The sequence below is a fragment of the Ahaetulla prasina genome, chromosome 1, assembly GCF_028640845.1.
Source record: "Ahaetulla prasina isolate Xishuangbanna chromosome 1, ASM2864084v1, whole genome shotgun sequence".
Classification (NCBI taxonomy): Eukaryota; Metazoa; Chordata; class Lepidosauria; order Squamata; family Colubridae; genus Ahaetulla; species Ahaetulla prasina.
The window spans coordinates 365,570,890-365,592,477 of record NC_080539.1 but is presented as its reverse complement, the minus strand read 5'-3'; the positions used below and the strand labels follow the sequence as shown (position 1 = coordinate 365,592,477).

The 21,588-nt window shown below is 42.9% G+C and overlaps 1 protein-coding gene across 1 annotated transcript in view; it reads right to left on the bottom strand.

Annotated features, from left to right (window-relative positions):
- CERS1 (ceramide synthase 1) overlaps nucleotides 1-14,750 on the bottom strand; it is a 65,240-nt gene extending 50,490 nt beyond the window's left edge. The window contains exon 1 of the mRNA XM_058163474.1: nucleotides 13,300-14,750. Within this exon, the coding sequence (XP_058019457.1) occupies nucleotides 13,300-13,521 (222 nt within the window). The 5' untranslated portion in view covers nucleotides 13,522-14,750. The remainder of the gene's footprint in view (nucleotides 1-13,299) is intronic.
- Nucleotides 14,751-21,588: the final 6,838 nt, after the last annotated feature.

Below are 21,588 nucleotides of genomic sequence, written 5' to 3'. Positions count from 1 at the left end.
CAAAAAACAAGATAGAATTAAAATATGTATAAATAGTAAGAAAGGACCACTTTGAATAGCTGATAAGAAACAGTGATAAGTATATAAATGTATGTTTGTCTTTTGTTTTAACGTGTTCAATATATATATATATATATATATATATATATATATATATATATATATGTAGATCTTTGGTTATTCGGGTTTTCTCCCGCGTAAAATTGGAAGTGTCTTGGCGACGTTTCGACGAAGTCTCATTCGTCATCTTCAGGCTTCAGCTTCGTGCTTCTGGGAGCAATGTGTGATTGCAGCTGTTTCTTCCTTTTTAACTGCTAGTGGGGGTTTGAACTGATTGGGTGGGAGCTTGGCTGTGCTCTGTGCTCTAACCAAAGATCTACATTCAAACACCCGCGAAAACCTCAGAAAACAAATATATATATATATATATATATGTATGTATGTATGTATGTATGTATGTATGTATGTATGTATGATGCCTTGGTAAGGCCACACTTGGAATACTGAATCCAGTTTTGGTCGCCACAATATAAAAAAGATATGGAGACTCTAGAAAAAGTGCAGAGAAGAGCAACAAAGAGGATTAGGGGACTGGAGGCTAAAACATATGAAGAATGGTTGCAGGAGCTGGGTATGTCTAGTTTAATGAAAAGATGACCAGGGGAGACATGATAGCTGTGTTCCAATATCTCAGGGGCTGCCACAAAGAAGAGGGAGTCAAGCTATTCTCCAAAGCACCTGAGGGCAGGACAAGAAGCAATGGGTAGAAACTAATCAAGGAGAGAAGCAACTTAGAACTAAGGAGAAATGTCCTGACAGTTAGAACAATTAATCAGTGGAACAACTTGCCTCCAGAAGTTGTGAATGCTCCAACACTGGAAGTTTTTAAGAAGATGTTGGATAACCATTTGTCTGAAGTGGTGTAGGGTTTCCTGCCTAAACAGGGGATTGGACTAGACAACCTCCAAGGTCCCTTCCAACTCTGTTATTCTGTTAAATGTTATGGGAGACAGACCGTCCCCCAAAAAAGGGGAACACGATAATCTCAGAATGTGATGTTTTCCCTCTTTGATAACCCCATTAGGACACACCGCAACTTATTTAACCTAGACTTTCACAGGTATGGCTGATACCCGACACCCTCAACCCTGGAGATTTAGGGCATCGACATCCGATACTCTTGGAGAGGAAGAACTCTACAACAGCGTCTTTAAAATACACACACTGGCACGCAAACGTGCACGTGTGCATCCTTTTTGCCCCATACTGGAATTGCCCAATTTACGGAACGCGTTTTCTTCAGAGGGCGCATTTTATTTTCTTCCAAATGGATGCATTTGCCTTCTGCGCCAATGAATGGAACATTTCATTCAGGATGGGGTGAATCCTTTGCACAGATAACATAAACGTTTGCATGCAACCCCTCCTAGCGATCTGGGCCCTTAAAGCCTCCATTCTCCGCAGCAGTCATTCTCAGGGGCCAGCCGGTCAGAGGCCAATGGTAGGTCAAGCGATTTCTCTTCCTACTGACTCATAAGCTTCTCAAAGCTTTAGCTTAGTTCTTGCAAAGTCATTTCTGAAACGCAACTTGGCTTTTCTTAATGCTACCATTTCTTGCAAGCGGTGCAGGCAGAAAGCAAATTGAAATGGCCACAGGAAAAAGGGTTAACCACGGTGCTCACACTGTCACAATGAGAAACATCAGCTCCTTTCCCTCTTAGAGAGAAAAAATCATGTCTAGTTTACCAAGTGCTGAAGATCTATTAGTTACTAGAAAGGCGAGAGCAAAAACGAAAACAGCAATTAGCAAATTACTGAGGACGGTCCTTCTGGGTATTTGCTCCTTGGAAAAGGTGTTCCTAGACTCCTGGCGTTTTTGCTCCTATAGACTAATCCAGCTCTCCTCCTACAACACCTGCACGCTTGTTTTTTCACTACTGAGAGGATGGAGGGAAGCAAAGTGTGACATCCCTCTTTGCACCTTGCTGTCTCTCAGTATCCTTTATCACTTTGCACAGAAACTGGAAGGTGACCTTCACAAAACCAGCCACAAAGAGACAAAAAAAATAATAAAATCAAGCCAGAAATCTGCAGTTCTCAAAAAAGGGATATTTTTGGAATAAGAAAAAAATTAACACTTGTTTTTACAATGGGATGTAAGTTTCTAGTCCTTAGGCACAGCTGCGCTTAAAACATGAGGTCAGAAGCGTAATATATTTTAACACCAGTATAGATTTTTATTAAAAAATGTGTTGCTTGCCATATTTATAAATTAAAATAAGAGAGAAGATAAGGCTTGCTACTCTTCTGGCTTATTGGCATGCAATAAAGAATTACGGTACTTCTCTTAAAAGTTCCTCTTCCACACATCTATTTAAAACCTTCATTTTAAAGGCCTTAGTCAGGTTTCAAATCCAGCTCCATCATGGTTGTGATAAACTTGATTTGTTTTTTAAAATGAAAAAAAAAAAGGCATGATGGGAAAACATTGCACATAGATAATTAATCCTGTAAACTCTTTATGTAAGAAAACTAGAGAGGATGTGGTATAAAACCACCTTTGGACTGCAAAGAGGTTTGTAATAAAGAAAATGTTAAATACGTCAAACAAAAGCAACTCCATTTGAGAAGGAAAGCCTTGGTTAGTTTAAAAAGTCATTTTAGTAGATGTTTAAAAACACTACCAAGAGGAAGTGCAGAAAAAAAAACACATTAAAGTGAATTGCAAGTTGTATAAAATTGGATAAAAATGTCAAAGTAATTTTTTTTTTTTTTACATTTATATCCCGCCCTTCTCCGAAGACTCAGGGCGGCTTACATTGTGTAAGGCAATAGTCTCATTCTATTTGTATATTTACAAAGTCAACTTATTGCCCCCCCAACAATCTGGGTCCTCATTTTACCTACCTTATAAAGCAGTGGTTCCCAACCAGTGTGCCGCGGCACTAAGGGGTGCCGTGAGATCTTTTGAGGGTGCCGGGAACTTTTGAGCTACGGAGATTTTAAATATCTATTTCCTTATAAGGGTGCCGGGAACTTTTGAAAGGCTTTCCAAGGGTGCCTCAAACAAGAAAAGGTTGTGCCTCAAACAAGAAAAGGTTGGGAACCACTGTTATAAAGGATGGAAGGCTGAGTCAACCTTGGGCCGGGCTTGAACCTGCAGTAATTGCAGGCTGCTGTGTTCTAATAACAGGCTTCTTACAGCCTGAGCTATCACGGCCCCCGGCAATTTCAAACCCATTATTAAGATCAAGCCAATATTCAATATTACTCAAAATTCAGAATTAACCTATATAATATATATTATGAATCTGAAATATTAACAAGAGTGTCTATCTATAGTTTAAAAATTCTATTCTTATTTAATGGATCAAATAAAAAACACAAATTTATTAAAGCCTTTTATTTAAGAGAAATCCATACTTTGCACGCACCAAGTCCTGTAGAATATGTAGAATTATACACCATAAATAATTCCTCAATTGGAATAATGCAAAGTTCCAAACTTTTACTTTTCTTCAAACACTAGGAACTTGGCAATCTTTTAAATCATCTTTTTGCTTCTTTAAATTAGTGAAATATAACAACAATAAAATAAGATGACAGTGACAATAGTGAGAGAAATTATACCAAGCAATTATAGTTCAAGTTTTTAAAGCTTGGTATAATTTTTAAAGCTTAAAAATTCATAGCATTAGTACTGAATTCCTTCAATCTCTTAAAATAGTATTAAATCTAAATCCTTTAGAAAGATACTGTTCCCTCTTCTTGTTTTTACAAAATAAAGACATTTGATTGGTAATGTAAAGCAGTTTTATCTATCTTTCCTCCCAAATAGGTTTCTATTACAATTGTGCAACTGCAAGTCAAATTATTTAGTTCACTAGCTCAAGAGTCACCAACCTTTCAGACCTCAGGGAACACTAAATTCATAATTTTCAATCCTGCGGATCACTAATATGATCTGCCTAATGACTGACTGGGTGGGCGTGGCTAGGTGGTCATGTGACTGGGTGGACATGACCAACTCGATGCCATTCATGTCAAGGGGCGCCTCGCCAGCCTCTACTCACCCCTCCCTTCCCAGCCACTCCTCGCCTGCCCGCTTGGGCTCCTTGGGGCCCCAAAAGATAGCAGTTGTTGGAGCTAAGCAGCCACCAAGAGAAAAGAGTCCATAGTTTGAGGACCCCTAATTTAGTGCAATATAAAAAATGCAAATAATTTTTCTGCGGACCACCAAAATTTTCTCGCGGACCACCAATTGGTGACTGCTGCACTAGCTGACCTTTTATTAAAAAGCATCATGAAAATATTGGCATCCTCCACATGAATTTGATTTTATGCCCATTTACCCCATATCTGACCAACATGTAATGCTTGACTTGCAACCATTCATTTAGACACCTTTTGATGTTACAACAGCACTGAAAAAAATGACTCACAACCATCACAGCAGTCTCACAACAACATGATTAAAATTGGTATGCTTGGCAACCGGCATATGTCCTGGGATCATTTGTGACCTTCTGACAATCAAATTCAATGGGGGAAGCTGGATTTTCTTAATGATCACGGGATTCACTTAACAACTGCCATAATTCGATTAACAAGCAGGGCAAAAAGATTGTAAAATCTGACATGACTCATTGGACAACCGCCTCGTTTAGCAACTGAAATTCATCTCCCAGTTGCAGACCTAAGTTGAGGACTACCTGCACGTCCCCATCAATATAGCTCTAGTCCTCGAATACAGATTGTGGAATACAGATAGTCTTTGACTTACAACAGTTCATTTAGTGACCTTTCAAAGTTACAACGGCACTGGAAAAAGTGACTTATGTCCATTTTTCACAGTTATGACCTCTGCAGCATCCCCATTATCATGTGATCAAAATTCAGATGCCTGGCAATCAGTTTGTATTTATGACCGTTGCTGTATCCCAAGGTCACGTGACCACTTTTTGCGATTTTTTGACGCGCAAAGTCAATGGGGAAACCAGATTCACTTAACAAACAGGTTACTAACGTATCAACAGCAGTGATTGGCTTAACAATGGTGAAAAGGAAAATCGTAGAATGGGGCAAAATTCACTTTAACAAATGCCTCACTTAGCAACAGAAATTTGGGGCTCTATTGTGGTCGTAAGTCGAGGACTACCTGTAGGCTTCCTCTCTTCCAGAAACAGGGCAGAGGTTGAGGAGGCTGATGAAATATCTTCTATGACATCAAAGGAGCTTAAGGGATAATTCAGAGGCAGAAGCTTCAGTGCCAGCTTTTTTATACGATACCAGAGCCTTTATTTCAAGCATCAGTAATCTTATTATGCTGAAAGTGACCTATGAGGATTTCGGCTTTCTCTCAAGGCCATATCAGCAGAGTTGTGATCCTGGAAAATTTTGCAGGTCCAAATTCTCCACGAAAAGCTTTCCGTTTCAATCTACTTGGGGTGATTTCCTTAAATATGATATTTTATTCTTCCGCTGTCCGTTAGCCAACATTTTCAACATTCTCATTTTTTTAACTACATAAATAATATATTTAAAAGCTTCAAATCTTGTAAACTAGGCTGGATGGAATTTTGGTTCCAATTCCAATAATGCAGCCCACATTCCTCTGCCTGATAATAAATTGAACAGGCTAACAGCAACGATATTTGTTTGCAAAATAAAAAAAGGAAAATGTGGAATATCTGAAAATCTGAAAAAAGGAATATCTGAAAATCAAATATATCTGAATCTGAAAAGTGGGCAAGGGACGATGGATAGATGATTTCTCTTTTTTGTTGTTGTCCTGGCTTGCTTTTCCTTTTCTCTCTCTTTTCGTTTTTTTCGGTCAGTGACACGATTAGAAGTTAGGTAGGATAGAAAGAAAACGTCTTTTAATAAAGGGTGACATGATTAAAAGTTAGAATAAGAGAAAGAAATAAGAGAAGGGGGAATATTAGTGTATACACTTTTATATAATAAAATAAAAGCAATAACAAGAGAAAGCATGGACTAGTTGAATAATGACAGATTGCAACTTAATATAAATGTGCATCATTATTAGAAATATATAAGTTGATTGAAGGTAATAAGTATGATTAATTCTATTAGTTTTATTTGTATTAGGTGCCACACTGTTCACGCATTGATATGTTTGTTAAAAAATAAAAAACTATATCTATCTATCTATCTATCTATCTATCTATCTATCTATCTATCTATCTATCTATCTATCTATCTATCTATGGGACTGCCACAAAGAAGAGAGAGGGTCAATCTATTTTCCAAAGCACCTGAAGGCAGGACAAGAAGCAATGGATGGAAACTAATCACAGAGAGAAGCAACCTAGAACTAAGGAGGAATTTCCTGTCCATGAGAACAATTAACTAGTGGAATGACTTGCCTCCATAAGTTGTGGGTGCTCCAATACTGGAGGTTTTTAAGAAGAGATTGGACAATCATTTGTCTGAAATGGCATAGGGTTACCTGCTTGAGCAGGAGGTTGAACTAAAACAGGGGTCTCCAACCTTGGCCACTTTAAGACTTGTGGACCTTCAACTCCCAGAATATTTGCAAAGGAAACCTTTCTGATTTGAAGTTATCCAGAAAACCCACAATTCTCTATAGTGCTTGAGAATTAGGCGGCTGGTAGCTCAACACATCTGAAAGTCAGCAACATGCAGTAACCTTAGACCAGTGTTTCGCAACCATGTGAACTTTCAGATATATGGACTTCAATTCCCAGAATTCCCTACACTGGCTACAGAATTCTGAGAAGTGAAGAACAAGTCACTGAATATGACTTCGTCCACTTTGGGGTCTGAAGCGTTAAACAGCAAAAGCTATGTTTCCAGTTTTTCCCCCTTAACTAGGTTAAGAAAACTCTACCTGTGTTCTCTCACTAACAATTAGTGTCAGGCTCTTTTGCAGACATTTAAAAGTGAAAGCGATTCTTTTCTGAATCTCAAGTTTTCTGGCACAGGATGCATTGAAGAAAAAAAGAGAGAGTTAGAAGAATTCAAACTGCTGGACTATATCCCCTTTAAGAACCATACAGCCCATTTATTTTAGGGCAGAGATTTTCTAAATTTTCTTTCTAACCCATGATCTAGCAAGGAGCTAAGCCTCTTCGCTGATAACAAGGGAGTTTCCTGCTGGCTATTTACCTGAAGGATTTTATCAATCTGAGAACCTACTGCTATAATCAGTCAAAAAGACCCTATGTTTGTTTTTTTTGTGATTATTATTGTTCATCACACAGTAAGCCAGATGTTTATAGCCTGGATTTGGCATTTTTATCCACTTTTCGAGTCCGGTGGTGGGATGCAACTGGTTTAACAACCGGTTCGGTGAGCGCACGCTTTGTGCATAGCATTCAAAATACAGAAATTTGAAGCTCAGCTGCTTACCTTCTAAGGCAGTCCAGGTAAGTAGAACAGCGGAGGTGTGGAAATCAGCTGTGCTGTTCAGATCAGCTGAGCCAGAAAGAAGGAAATATAGGACAGGATAGGGCAGGGCCAGCTGATCATCGGCACTACCACTGAACCAGCTGATTGAGTCCTTCTCAAGGACCTGAGAATAGGCCGTAGTTGTTTGATGGTGTGAAAGTATTGCAGGATGGAAGCTGTGCCAAATAAAGCCACTCTTGTCAATGTTGACCGTGTTCAAGTGATGATCTGATTGTTTTGGGAGAGGACCCAAGGCACCTATCACCATTATTATCCTTAAAATGTATTAAAGCCACCCATCCTAAAAGTCTCGGAGCAGCTTACAACATCCAAACATTCAAACCAGTTAGAAGCAAGAAACAAAACAAGAGTTGCCAGACTATCTTAACAAAAACACAACAGGGATACTCACAGATATACTAAATCCAGGCCTTGGAACACATTAAGACATTCATAAACATCCTGGGTCAACACTGAGTTATACGTTAGCAGGGACCCACCCCTAAAATTGTAAAGGCACAACTTTTTAATTTCTTGTCCCCAAGGTGCTTTTTCAAGAGGTAACAGGTCTTTCTGGTTTTTCTTTGAAGACGTTTCGCTTCTCGTCCAAGAAGCTTCTTCAGCTCTGACTGGGAAACCATCTAGTCAGAGCTGAAGAAGCTTCTTGAATGAGAAGCGAAATGTCTTCAAAGAAAAACCAGAAAGTCCTAGTCCTGTTGTCTCTTGAAAGAAAAAAAAAAGCACCTTTGGGACAACCATGACCTGGATGACTGGGAATCTTTACAGGCTTTTAATGTCTTCCGATTAAATTTTAAATTCAATGAAATTATTCCAAAATCATTCTACGCACTTATTTACTCCTTGTACGTTTCCATTTTAAGTGGGACTCAAGAGGACCGAACTCAAGCCCTGGATACAGAAAGCATAGGGAGGATCAGCACAGGGTCGAACAGATTGAAAATGTTCTCCCCCCAAAAAAAACCCAGGAAGACCTGAAACGCCAGCTTTCTGATTTTACCTCTGGTGACTGGTCATTCCTCAAATTTTATCCTGGTTCCTGAACAAGCCATGCTAGAAAGTACTTGGACATCTGTAGCAATGGTGGCTAGATGACTTTGGAAGAACAGAAAGCAAACACTGTTTTTTTTAAAATGCAGAGAAGTTCATGCTTCCTAGTCCAGTGATGGTGAGCGCGCCAAATCCAGTGATGGCGAGTTTGAGCGCGCTCATCTGTCCCGTAACCAGGAAGAGGAGCCGCCCAGGGGGCATGCGCGCACCGAAAAATGAACTTCCAGTTTCTGGCGCACGCTTGCGTGCTGGCCAGCTAGTCTTTTGGTTACTGGCACACCTGCGCGCATGACGATCAGCTGGCCAACGTGCATGCTCATGCAGGAAAACGGAAGACCAGCTCTTCCAGTTTCCGGCATTGCCGCACGCATAAAAGCCACCTGATCATCACGTGTGCATGTGCACCAGAAACCCAGAAGAGGAACAGGCAATGCTGCGTGTGCCAGGCAACACTGCTCCGCCTGCCACTTTGGGCACGCATGCCATTGGTTCGCCATCACAGCCCTAGTCCTTTGAACCATTCAAAGACAGAGGTTGAAACCAAAACAGAGGCCAAGAGCCCCAGCTGTCAAACCCAAGAACTTCCTTGCAGGTTTAGCCTGGAGAGTTTATCCAAGAAGGTCAACATCTAATGTGTAGGGTTTCCTGCCTGGGCAGGGGGTTGGACTAGAAGACCTCCAAGGTCCCTTCCAACTCTGTTATTATTATTATTATCACAAAATGACAGTATACACAGCAAACAAGATAACTATGCTGGATTTCGTATCACAGATCACTAGTCAAACACTTCCCAAGCATTTAGGGCTGTGTGATGTATCGGCGAATTATGCGAGCAGATCCCAGTAAGGTGGCCTTCTGCAGCTGACCAATGGTGATCTTGTCAGCACCGATTGCTTTTAAGTGCTTGCCTAGGTCTTTAGGCACAGCTCCCAGTGTACCGAGTACCACTGGAACTACCTGCACGGGTTTATGCCAGAGTCTCTGCAATTCGATTCTCAAATCTTGATATCTGGTGACTTTTTCAAGTTGTTTCTCATCGATTCTGCTGTTACCAGGTATAGCAATGTCGACTATCCACACTTTTTTCTTTTCCACAATCGTGATATTCGAGGTATTGTGTTCCAAAACTTTATCAGTCTGTATTCGGAAATCCCAGAGTCTGATAAAGTTTTGGAACACAATACTTAAATAATAATAACAATAACAATAACAACAACAACAATAATAATAATAATAATAACAACTAATGGCAGCAATTAGAGGCTTGTTCTTCCACCAATGCGCTCAGTAAACATTCCAGGCTTGGTTTTGGGCATGTAAGAAACTCCGTACTTCTAAAGTCGTGATGGCGAACCTACGGCATCCAGAACCCTCTCTGCTGGCACACGTGCCATTGCCCCAGGTCAGATCTCCGTGGCGTTTCTTTCATGAGCTTCTATTTCCCTGAGAACGACCAAACAGAAGCTCATGGAAGAAAAAGATCTTACCTCTTGCCGCACTGCTGATTTGGGGATATCCCGCCTCCTGCCGGTCTTTGGGTCTCTGCTGCGCACCTCCACACAGGCAGACATTCATGCATGTGCATGTCCATGCATGTGTGTAGCTTTTAGTTTGGGCATGCACGTGCGCGCGGTTTGGCCAGGGGTCTCCAACCTTGGCAACTTTAAGACTTGTGGACTTCAACTCCCAGAGTTCCTCAGCCAGCTTAGCTTTGCTTTGCTGGCTGAGGAACTCTGGGAGTTGAAGTCCTCAAGTCTTAAAGTTCTCAAGGTTGGAGAGCCCTGGTCTAGAAGGTTCCCCATCACTGTTCTATAGTCTCTGCTCCCCCACTTTCCTCTAAGTAAGACTTTCCACCTTAAGGAACCAGTTGTCTTCACTGCCTGGACAAAGAGCCCGAGTCCCAGCTAGGCGACATAGAAGGATGGGGGGGAGTTTGACTAGGTGCTTCCTCTGCATTTTCTCTTTGTCATCCTCCAGCATCTGTTGCTTCCCTCAACCTCCTTCTCCAATTCTCCACATCTGCTCTTCTTCGGAGCCGCCTTTATGCTCAGCAGGGACACGTCACATACTCTTTGTTACGTTTTGGGGAGGCAAAGAATCAGGGCCTTGTACCACCTTTTTCAATGAAGAAATTGTTATTAAAGGGAATCAGAAAAGATGAATCAACCATAGTTTGTTTGTTTGTGTGTGTGTGAGAGAAAGCGAGAGTGAGAGAGAGACATAGAGAGAGGGAAGGAGGGAGAGAAAAAGAGAGGAGGAGGGAGGGAGATAGACTGGAAACAATGGGGACCACCATTACCACCAATGTACAGTATACTCTTGGGATTTCTTAGTGGTCTCCTGTCCTATCAAATCCAATCTTGATTAATCTTTTAAATTCAACCAGGGTCAACTAGGTGCTTCTACCTGCTGGGATCGCTGCTTTTAATTACTAATTTAATTAGTCCATTTAGAATCGTGGGGACTAGAAATGGGATTGTAGGCTGAAAGTCCAGTACCAGGTTAGAAAGCAGCAGACCGTAAGTTCAAGTCCCGTCTTCGCCATGAAAGCCAGCTGGGTGTCCTTGAGCCAGTCCCTCTCTCTCTCTCAGCCCAACAGGGTTGTTGTGGGGAAAATAGGAGGAGAAAGGTGTGTTTGGATAGGTTTGTCGCCTTGAGTTATTTGTAAAAAACAATAAAGGCAGGAAATAAATGTATATATTTATATCCATTTACTATATTTCCACCTAGAGAATCAAGCATGAAACCATGGCTTCATGATCCAACTAAATCTGAACTAGGATACAGGTTGTCCTTGTTTAGTGACCACAACTGGGACCCTCAACTTGGTTGTTAAACAAAGCAGTCTGAAAGTGAAGCCACAATTGCTTACAATCTTACTTCAGCTTTTCTTTGCTTTACGGACCTGTGAAGGTTGGGAACGCAAGGATGGTTGCAAAGTTTCTTTTTTATCACTATCGAACAGTCACTAATTAAGGACTACCTGAATAGCAAGGTCGTCTGATCCAGCACATCTCATCCAGGAAGTAGGTCTTCTGCAATGAAGGATCAGTTCACCTTACCAAAAATGTCTCCTGATTTCTAGCTTGGTACGTTAAAATACTGCTGGCCTTGTTAAAAATCGTTAACAGGCCTGAGCAAAAGTCTCTGATTTCTGTCAGTCACCATTTTCAGGTTCCAGTTCTGCACACTAGGAGTTTTATAACGGCGTTTTAAATCAGTATTGCTATTTCCTGACTGACTGGTTTTTTCAAAAAAAGTATATTGAGGGAAATCTGGATTAAAATTGACCAAGGAAAATATTTTGACTATAGTAGTGGTTTCCTCATGCTAGATGGGGGATTCTGGGAGTTGAAGTCAGCACATCTTAAAAGCTGCCAAGGTTGAAAACTGCTCTAAATGATCCCTCTGGAAAGATGAAATCGGAAATCATTTCAATTTATTGAAGCTGGGAGAAAAACTGGCTTATTTCAATCCTGATTGCTAAATGGACCAAATGTGTCAAGCTATTTTTCCAAGGCCAGACAAGGAATAATGGATGGAAACTGATCCAAGGAGAGATTCAACCTAGAAATGAGGAGAAATTTTTTCTGACCGTGAGAACAATCAACCCGTGGAACAGAAGTCGCCTTCAGAGGTTGGACTGCCATTTGTCAGAAAGCTTCATCGCTGGAAGCTTTCAAGAAGAGATTGGACTGCCATTTGTCAGAAATGATATGGGGTCTCCTGCTTGGGTGGGGGGTTGGACTAGATGACCTACAAGGTCCCTTCCAACTCTGTTAATCTGTTAAAATCTGGACCGAAGCTAAGTGGGTTTTTTTTGAGTGAAAGGTTTACAGCACTTCACACCTACCAGCAGCCAAGCCTCTTCTGGAAGACCATGGCAAAAAAATAAAATAAAAGGCCTCTGATTCTTTCTCTGCCCTCTCCCACTTTCCCAACGCAACACAATGTTTGGGGACCAGTTGGGCCTATTCCATATGCGCCAAGGCATATAGTGCCAGCTCGCTTAACGTTCATTTATTTCTTCTCAGGCCGTGCAAAATTGGGATTTTTTTTCGGCCCACCGCCTCCCCTTCCCGCAATTCTGGGGAGGCGGGGGGGGGAACCCCAATACAATCCAACGGCCCATTTCTTCCTCGCCGGAGCCTTTAGTCGTCGGGTGGCTTCGTTGGGCGGCCTCGCACGTAACTCCGCAGTTTTCGGCTTCTCTCCCTCCCTCCCTCCCTTCCCCATCTTGAAATGCAATGACACGGCCGATTTTATTCCCCCCCCCACCTCATTTCTTTCGCCCCGTCTTCACAGGCATCGCATCGCACGGCCGGCAAAGGCCGATTTCCTCCCCTCCGATCAAAAACAAACGCCAAGGGACCAACAATATCCTTCCCACCCGATCGGTCTCTTCGCACGCGTACAACACACACACCACATACGCAACCAAACCCCCCCACACACACACTTCTTGGCTCCCAACTGATAATCCAAAAGAAGAGCTCCCTTAACACGGTGCAGTGACGGATTTCATTCCACCACCACCCCCAAAAAAATGGGAAAACAGCCTTTTCTTCCCCCCAAGCAATTTCTTCCCCCCCAAACAATTTCTTTCCCCCAAAGCAAAATCAATAATTAATTCCCCGGGCAATTTGCAAGCATGGGCTCCCTCCCTCCCTTGCAGTGTCCTCCCACCAGCCCCTAAACGAGGCAATGCAATGCAATGCAGCTAGCTTTTCGGATAACCCCCCCCCCAAATAAGAAAATCCCACCCCTCCTGCCTGCCTCGATCTGGATTCCACTGACCCGAAAGAGGTAGCGAGAGGCTGCGCTGCGCGCTAGAGTCCAACCGACGGCGCAAAGGAGAAAAAGCAGCGCCTCCGTCCAGGCCAGCCGGGCGTTCTCGGCCCACGTCCGGCGGGACAGTTCCCAGCCGCAATCTGTGCAGCTCCGCAGCGCCCCGACTAGGCTCCGGTAACTCCGCCGCACCAACTGCTCATAGCTCGGCATAGGCTCGGCCGCCTGCATCCTTCGCTCCGGCCGCTCTCACGGCTTTCGTCGCGCTAGCACGAGCGGCAAGTGCAAAAGGCTGCCTCCTGCTGCAGCCGCCCATCAGCGCGCGCGCCGGTCCCGCACCAGCTGTTTGCAGCTGGAAAGAGCGGCGAGGGGCCGCTCTGCGCACGCGCCCCGGCGCCGCGCAGACCTGCCTGGAGAGCGAAAAAGCGAGAAGCCCCCGGTCGGCCGGCCGCGGGTGCGACCTTCGGCGGCCACCAGAGGGCGCTTGGTGACGCCTGCGTTGCCCAGAAGATGCTGGTTCCGAGAGCCCGGCGGGGCTGACTCGCCGGGAAAGGCGCGCGGTGGATCGCAGCCCCCTGGCAGCGGATCTCGGTTCCTTCCAAAAGATCCTCTAGGATTTAAGACGGCTTGTTCGTGATCGTGCGCGCGGATGCAATGCGCGCTGTTTCGGGAAGCTGCCAGTTCAACTCCAATGCAAGAGGGAAATCCGCGATTAAATCGGATTTAGAGGATCTGCTCTGTTTGGTTCTCCCAAGATTTCCCGGCGGCTGCACTGGGAATTCACTCCGCTTTAGGTGGGGAATCCACTCTGCTGTAGGTAGGGAATCCACTGGGAATTCACTCTGCTTTAGGTAGGGAATCCACTCTGCTTTAGTAGGGAATCCACTCCGCTTTTGGAAGACGCTCTCCGGCCCCGAAATCCTCCCGAGAGATGCGAAACCAGCGGAGGGGTTCAGGTGCAACGAGCCAACCTGCCTACCCGAGACTTGGATTGTAGAGCTACGTGTGAACTGGGAGGGGAAGGAGGACGCTTCGGGTTTTGCTAACTGTCCTGCTAAGTTTAGACTCGGAGACTAAGCTTCGGGCAAAATGCTTCGCCTTCAACGCTGAACGGAAATACAGTGGCCGGTGAACGTGGAAACGTCCGGCCCATTGGGGAACGGCTGCAAATGTCCTCTTTTTCTGGGGAGGGGCCCCAAACCGTTTCCTAAAGCAGAAAACTTTACTTCTCGAGATAAAACATCGGTCGAGTGGTTGTAAAAATAAACATGTGTTATAAAATGGGGCTTGGAATTCTCTTATTTTGTATACTTGTTGGGGAAGTGAAAGAGATGTGCGGTAGAAATGCAAGATCTGTTAATTTATGATAGATAGATAGACAGACAGACAGACGGATGGATAGAAACATACAGATAGTCTGAGAGAGAGAGAGATGGAAAGATACAGGTAAACAGTCTGATATAGATAGATAGATAGATGGATGGATAGATGGATGGAAAGATACAGATAGACAGTCTGATAGAGATAGATAGATAGATAGATAGATAGATAGATAGATAGATAGATAGATAGATAGATAGATAGAGTCTGATAGAGATAGATAGATGGACGGACGGACAGACAGACAGACAGATAGATGGAAAGATACAGTCTGATAGAGATAGATAGATAGACAGTCAGTCAGATATAGATGGATAGAAACATACAGATAGTCTGAGAGAGAGAGAGAGATATGGAGACAGGTAAACAGTCTGATATAGATAGATAGATAGATAGATAGATAGATAGATAGATAGATAGATAGATAGATAGATAGATAGATGGATGGAAAGATACAGATAGACAGTCTGATATAAATAGATAGATAGACAGACAGATGGATAGAAAGGTACAGATAGACAGATAGTCTGATAGATTGATTACATAGATGATAGATTACATCAATGATAAATAGATATAAATATAGAAAATATATATATCACATAATTTAACTTTCTATATATAAAGTAGGCAGTAGGCATTTTTACACAGAACCAAACTCCACTGAGCCCAATTCCATGACATTTCAGGAAAATTGTCAAGGCAGGATGCTTCTAATGCCATGCATTTGTAAAGTTGGTAAAATGTTTTACATTTCAGCCATTCTGTCAGTGTATCCTAGGGCAGGGCTGTCAAACTCAAGGCCCCAGGGGGCCGCATCCGCCCCATGGGGTACTTAGATCTGGTCAGTACGGCCACCCTGGAAACAGTGAAGGACCAGCCCAGTGCTGAAAAGGTTCACCATCACTGTTCCAGGTCGTCCAAGCCTAAAATTTCACGCCTGGTGGCATAAGGTACTTTGTTGCAAGCAGAGGAGAGGAGGACTCTTCTTGTGAAATCTCTAAAAGGTAAACATAAAGGTTCTCCTGGCACATATGTGCTAGTCGTTGCCGATTCTAGGGGGCGGTGCTCATCTCCATTTCAAAGCCGAAGAGCCAGCTCTGTCCGAAGACGCCTCCGTGGTCATGTGGCCGGCATGACTCAACGCCAAAGGCGCACAGAACTGTTACCTTCCCACCAAAGATGGTCCCTATTTTTTCTACTTGTATTTTTTTAAGTGCTTTCGAATTGCTAGGTTGGTAGCTGCTGGGACAAGTCACGGGAGCTCACCCCGTTACGCGGCACTAGGGATTCGAACCGCTGAACCTTTTGATCAACAAGCTCAGCTTCTTAGCCACTGAGCCACCGTGTCCCCTTTATAATACCTCTGGACTCACTCAATTGTATTAATGTCCGAGATACAGTGCGTATTGCTTTGCCCTTATTGAGTTGTGTAGTCCATCTGTTTTTGCAGTGTAGGAGTTGCAAATTACAGGACAAATTTTTCCTGAAGCCAAACCTACTTAGAGAGTAGGTTTTTTGACTGTAAGTGGAGGGTAATGAATTGGTTTATGATTGATTCCATGACTTTGCAGGTGACGCAACCCAGTGAGATTGGTCTGTAATTTTCAACTAGGCTGGGGTCTTCCTTTTTGAAGATAGGGATGACCATGGCTAATGGCCATAGGTTAGGCAAGGAGCTGGTTCTGAAAGATAACTCATAGATTGTGCTTAGAGGTTCTGCTATAGCACTGGAAAGCTTTTTAAAGAAGCAGGCACATAATCCATCAGGGCCAATAGATAAAGAGATGGTTTTAGATGGTTGCGTAATGCCTTTTCAATGTTATCTTCTGTAAAATCAATATGTAGTAGATCGTTGCAATTAGTTGTGGTACGATTAGGAAATATGGGGCATGTGCCACTGATGTTAACAAAGCCTGATGTTTAATGACTCTTTTGACTTTGAGCAAAAAAGTGTTACCTAGCGATCTTCAGCAGTATTACAGCCAGTGAACAGAACGTGCCAATCGAGAGGTCGGCAGCTATGAGATCATAGTTGGCTTTTTTGAAGTTATAATTTGGAGTCCCATCGTTATGATCATCTTTGTAAGGATGTAAATTGAGACAAAAGTCAATCATGCTGTGGACGAGGGTTCTTTTATTTGTAGGCCATAAATTTAGTTTAGACTGTTGCAGGAGATGAGATCAAGGCAATTGTTGAGTCTAGTGTGCCTTAAGTCAAGGACTGTCTGTACAGGCCCAGAGTAGGATAAGAATGGCTCAGTTGTGGTCTTAATTTGAGAACTACCTGTAATAAAATTTGTTAGCCAGAAAACCGGATTCTCAATTTTTTACAACCACAGACTAATGTGGTTCTCTCATAACAATGTTTGGATGAGACCAAAAAGTCTCTCCATTCCAGTTTCCACTTTCCCTTGGTGGACAGTCCAAGGTCAAACCTGAAACTGGAGCAAGGTCTCCCTTAACATTCAAGAAATTCTCACCATTTGCAGCCCGATATTTAAAGGAACCACACGTCAAATTTGGATAATGAGAACAACTGGATGATTCAGTCTGAATTTGGTGGTCTGAATTACTTCAAAAGCAACAAAAAAAGTTTGATTTTTTTAAAAAAGAGTTTTTTTAAAAAGCCACACTGGACATTTCTGAAATTGTTTTTCCCTGTTTGCAATACTATTTGAGAGAACAGATGCTGAAATTAAGAAAATTGTTCTAATTTTCCTTTTTATTTGAGTAAAGATCTTTGTATATGTACCAGCCACTATTTTTTCTACCAGTGCAAAGAAATGCGAGGGCTGATAAACTGCCTTTATGTATATAAAGGTTAATGCTGGTTACTAAATTAATTCTCGGATAACTCTTACACTAGCAAACAGTTCTGCCTAGCCTTAACAACACATCTTTTTAAATGCAAGGTTTGCATTGTTCAATTTCACATAGAGGTAGTCCTCAACTTACGACTACAATTGATCCCAAAATTTTTGTTGCTAAGTGAAACATTTGTTAAGTGAATTTTGCTCCATTTTACGACCTTTCTTGCCAGTTGTTAAGTAAATCACTGCAGTTGCTAAATTAGTAACACGGTTATTAAGTGAATCTAGCTTCCCCACTGACTTTGCTTGTTGTGACACTGCAACCATCATAAATGGTTCACAAAAATGTGAATAAATAAATAAATAAATAAATAAATATGAACCGGTTGTTAAGCATCACATGACCCTGGGGATGCTGCAACAGTTGTGTGAAAAATGATCACAAGTCACTTTTCAGTGCCGTTGTAACTTCAAACGGTCACTAAATGAACTGTTGTAAGTTGATGACTACCTGTACTCTTATGTCCTTACAAAATATGGTAAATTAGAGTAGAATATAATTTTTATTGTGATTGGACACACAAGGAATTTGTCTTGGTGCATATGCTCCCAGCGTACATAAAAGAAAAGATACGTTCATCAAGAATTCTAAGGTACAACACTTAATGATAGTCATAGGGTACAAATAAGCAATTAGGAAACAATCAATATCAATATAAATCGTAAGGATACAAGCAACAAGGTTACAGTCATATAGTCATAAGTGGAAGGAGATGGGTGGTGGGAACTATGAGAAGATTAATAATAGTGCAGATTTAGTCAATAGTTTGACAGTGTTGAGGCAATTATTTGTTCAGCAGAATGATTGCGTTCGGGAAAAACTATGAATAAGTCCTCTCTTTTTTGTATGTTTTAATTTCCAGATATTTCAGAATAGCATGAGGTGGGCTGTTCTTAATATGGAGTCTTGGAGGGCTTTACTGTGTTATCCTATTATCAATATCAGCACTATTCATCAATTTCCAACTCACCTGGAAGGATTTAAATTGCTTAAGAAATCCACAAAAAAGACAGGAATGTAGAGCAGTATTTTTTTGTTCTATTTTTTCTAACTTGTACAGTAAACTCTTGATTCAATGACCTTCCATGTGGTAAAAGTTGGAGGCAGCAAAAAAAAAAAAAACTTTGCCATTTTATACAGCCCATTCTCATTTAGGTCTAATGCAGTGTTTTTCCAGTGTTAAGATATGTAACTTCAACTCCCAGAATTCCCCTGCCAGCCATGCTGGATGGGGAGTTCTGGGAGTTGAAGTCCACACTTCTTAAAAGTGGCCGTGTTTGAAGACCACTGATCTAATGGAATCCTCAAAATAAATCCTTTTACGTGCTTTGCAAATCGATTTATTTGAACAAACCGTAAAAACCCAAATTTATTCCGCATCTGAATTCACCTTCCCTTTTCAAGCTTTTTAGTCTCTAGCTAGGAAATGGCCTTCAAAGATTCTCCATTCAAGGCTGAAAAAAACCCTACCCATTTAACCTCCAGCCAGTCGAAGCGTTGAGGCTGTGCCCCCCACAGCAACAGGCCCTGTTGCTGTGGGGGGCATGAAATAACAATCATAATAACAGAATTGGAAGGGACCTTGGAGGTCTTCTAGTCCAACCCCCTGCCCAGGCAAGAAACCCTACACCCTTTCAGACAAATGGTTATCCACCATTTTCTTAAAAATTTCCAGTGTTGGAACATTCACAACTTCTGCAGGCAAGTTGTTCCACTGATTGATTGTTCTGTCAGGAAATTTCTCCTTAGTTCTGTTGCTTCTCTCCTTGATTAGTTTCCACCCATTGCTTCTTGTTCTACCCTCAGGTGCTTTGGAGAATAGCTTGACTCCCTCTTCTTTGTGGCAACCCCTGAGATATTGGAACACTGCTATCATGTCTCCCCTAGTCCTTCTTTTCATTAAACTAGACGTACCCAGTTCCTGCAACCGTTCTTCATGTTTTAGCCTCCAATCCCCTAATCCTCTTTGTTGCTCTTCTCTGCACTCTTTCTAGAGTCTCCACATTTTTTTTACATCGCGGCGACCAAAACTGAATGCAATATTCCAAGTGTGGCCTTACCAAAGCATTATAAAGTAGTATTAACACTTCACGTGATCTTGATTCTATCCCTCTGTTTATGCAGTCCAGAACTGTGTTGGCTTTTTTGATCTTGTCCATCCAGAGGAATCATCTTGTCCATCCAGAGGAAAACTTGCCAACATTTTTGGGTTATTTCTTGCAGCTTGGGGGAGACTCCTCCTTCCCGAAGAAGGCGGAATTTTGGCCTCCTGTACCGTCACCCCAGCAGGAAGAGAAGACAGGCTGTGTCCCCATTGTTTCCTTGGTTTTAAAACTTCATTCATTCCTCACAGGCCGTCAACCAAGGGCCAGAGGCCTGGCAGACAAAGGAAACATTCATTCCTCACCCTCAGACCCACCAGCCAATTCTAGCCCAGAACAGCATGGCTCTCCCTCCCTCCCACCCCAAAAACCAACCCAGGGAACATGACAATGAGGCCATTCAGAAATGCTGCAAGTGAGTCAGGTACAAAAGCATGGGGGGGGGGAAGTTTTAAATCTCCCCCTCCCTTCGTGTTCCCCTCCTCCTGTTTCCCCCTCCCCCCCCCCGCCTGCTTAGAGGCCAAGGGGAAGGGAGAGGCAGGCTACTACGTTCCCACGCCATCTTTTGTCCATCCACCCACCCCTTTTTAACTAAATGCCAACGAAGGAAAAGAGAGCCATGATGCAACAGAAGGACGTCGGTTTGGCTCGACTTGGGGGGGGGGGGGCTGGCTTGCTGCCCTGTTTCGCGATTTGCACTTTGCTTTGCAGACGGAAGGGATGCGGTGGCTCAGTGGCTAAGACGCTGAGCTTGCCGATTGAAAAGTCGGCAGCTCGGCGGTTCGAATCCCTAGTGCTGCCGCGTAACGGGGTGAGATCCCGTTGCTCGTCCCAGCTTCTGCCAACCTAACAGGTCAAAAGCACGTTAAAAAAATGCAGGTAGAAAAAATAGGGACCCCCTTTGCTGGGAAGGTAACAGTATTCCGTGCGCCTCTGGCGTTGAGTCATGCCGGCCACATGACCACGGAGACGTCTTCGGACAGCGCTGGCTCTTCGGCTTTGAAACGGTGTTGGGAACGACCAGAGGTGGGGAGTCCTTTGCAGAATGAGGTGGCGGCTTTGCAGGCAAGGTAGGCCGGGCAGAGAGAAAGCCTGTCTCGTTGAGGCTTTCTAGCCTAACGGTGCATTTTGTGTGATGTTCTGCACCACAAACTGATTTTCAAGCTTAGCCCAGGGAAGGAAGGAATGCATGGATACAGGTACTTCATTTAGTGACTGTTTGAAGTTAGAACAGCACTGGGGAAAAAAGGGATTTATGACCATTTTTTCACAGGACCGTTGCAGCACCCCTACAGACACGTGATCAAAATTCAGACGCTTGGCAACAGACTCACATTTATGACGGTAGCAGCATCTCGGGGTCATGTGATCCCTTTGCAACCTTCTGACAGGAGCAAAGTCAATGGGGGAGTCAGATTCACTTAACCACGTTAGTAATTAGTGAACAACTGAAATGGTTAAGACACCAGGCTAGAAACCAGGAGTCTGTGAGTTCTAGTCCCGCCTGAGGCATGAAAGCCGGCTGGGTGATTTTGAGCCAATCATCAGAAGACTGTGAGTTCTAGTCCCTAGTCTTAGACCTAAAAGCTGTCCGGGGTGACTTTGGGCTAATCACCAAGAGATAGTGAGTTCTAGTCCTACCACGGGCATGAAAACTGGTTGGATGATTTTGGGCCAGTCACACGCTGCCCAACCCACCTCTCAGGGTTGTTGTGAGAAAAATAGGAGGAGGTAGAAGCAGTGTGTGTTTTTGCTGCCTTGAGTTATTTATAAATATAATAAAGATGCGATATAAATAAATCTCAAGATGTCTGCAAAAATCACTTTTTTCACCATACAGAAACCTGCTGGTGAACTCTGTGCTTCAATTACAAATGAACAAAAAAAGAACTTAAAATACCCAGGGATAATCAAGTGTGTCCAAAAATGGTCCCACACGCAA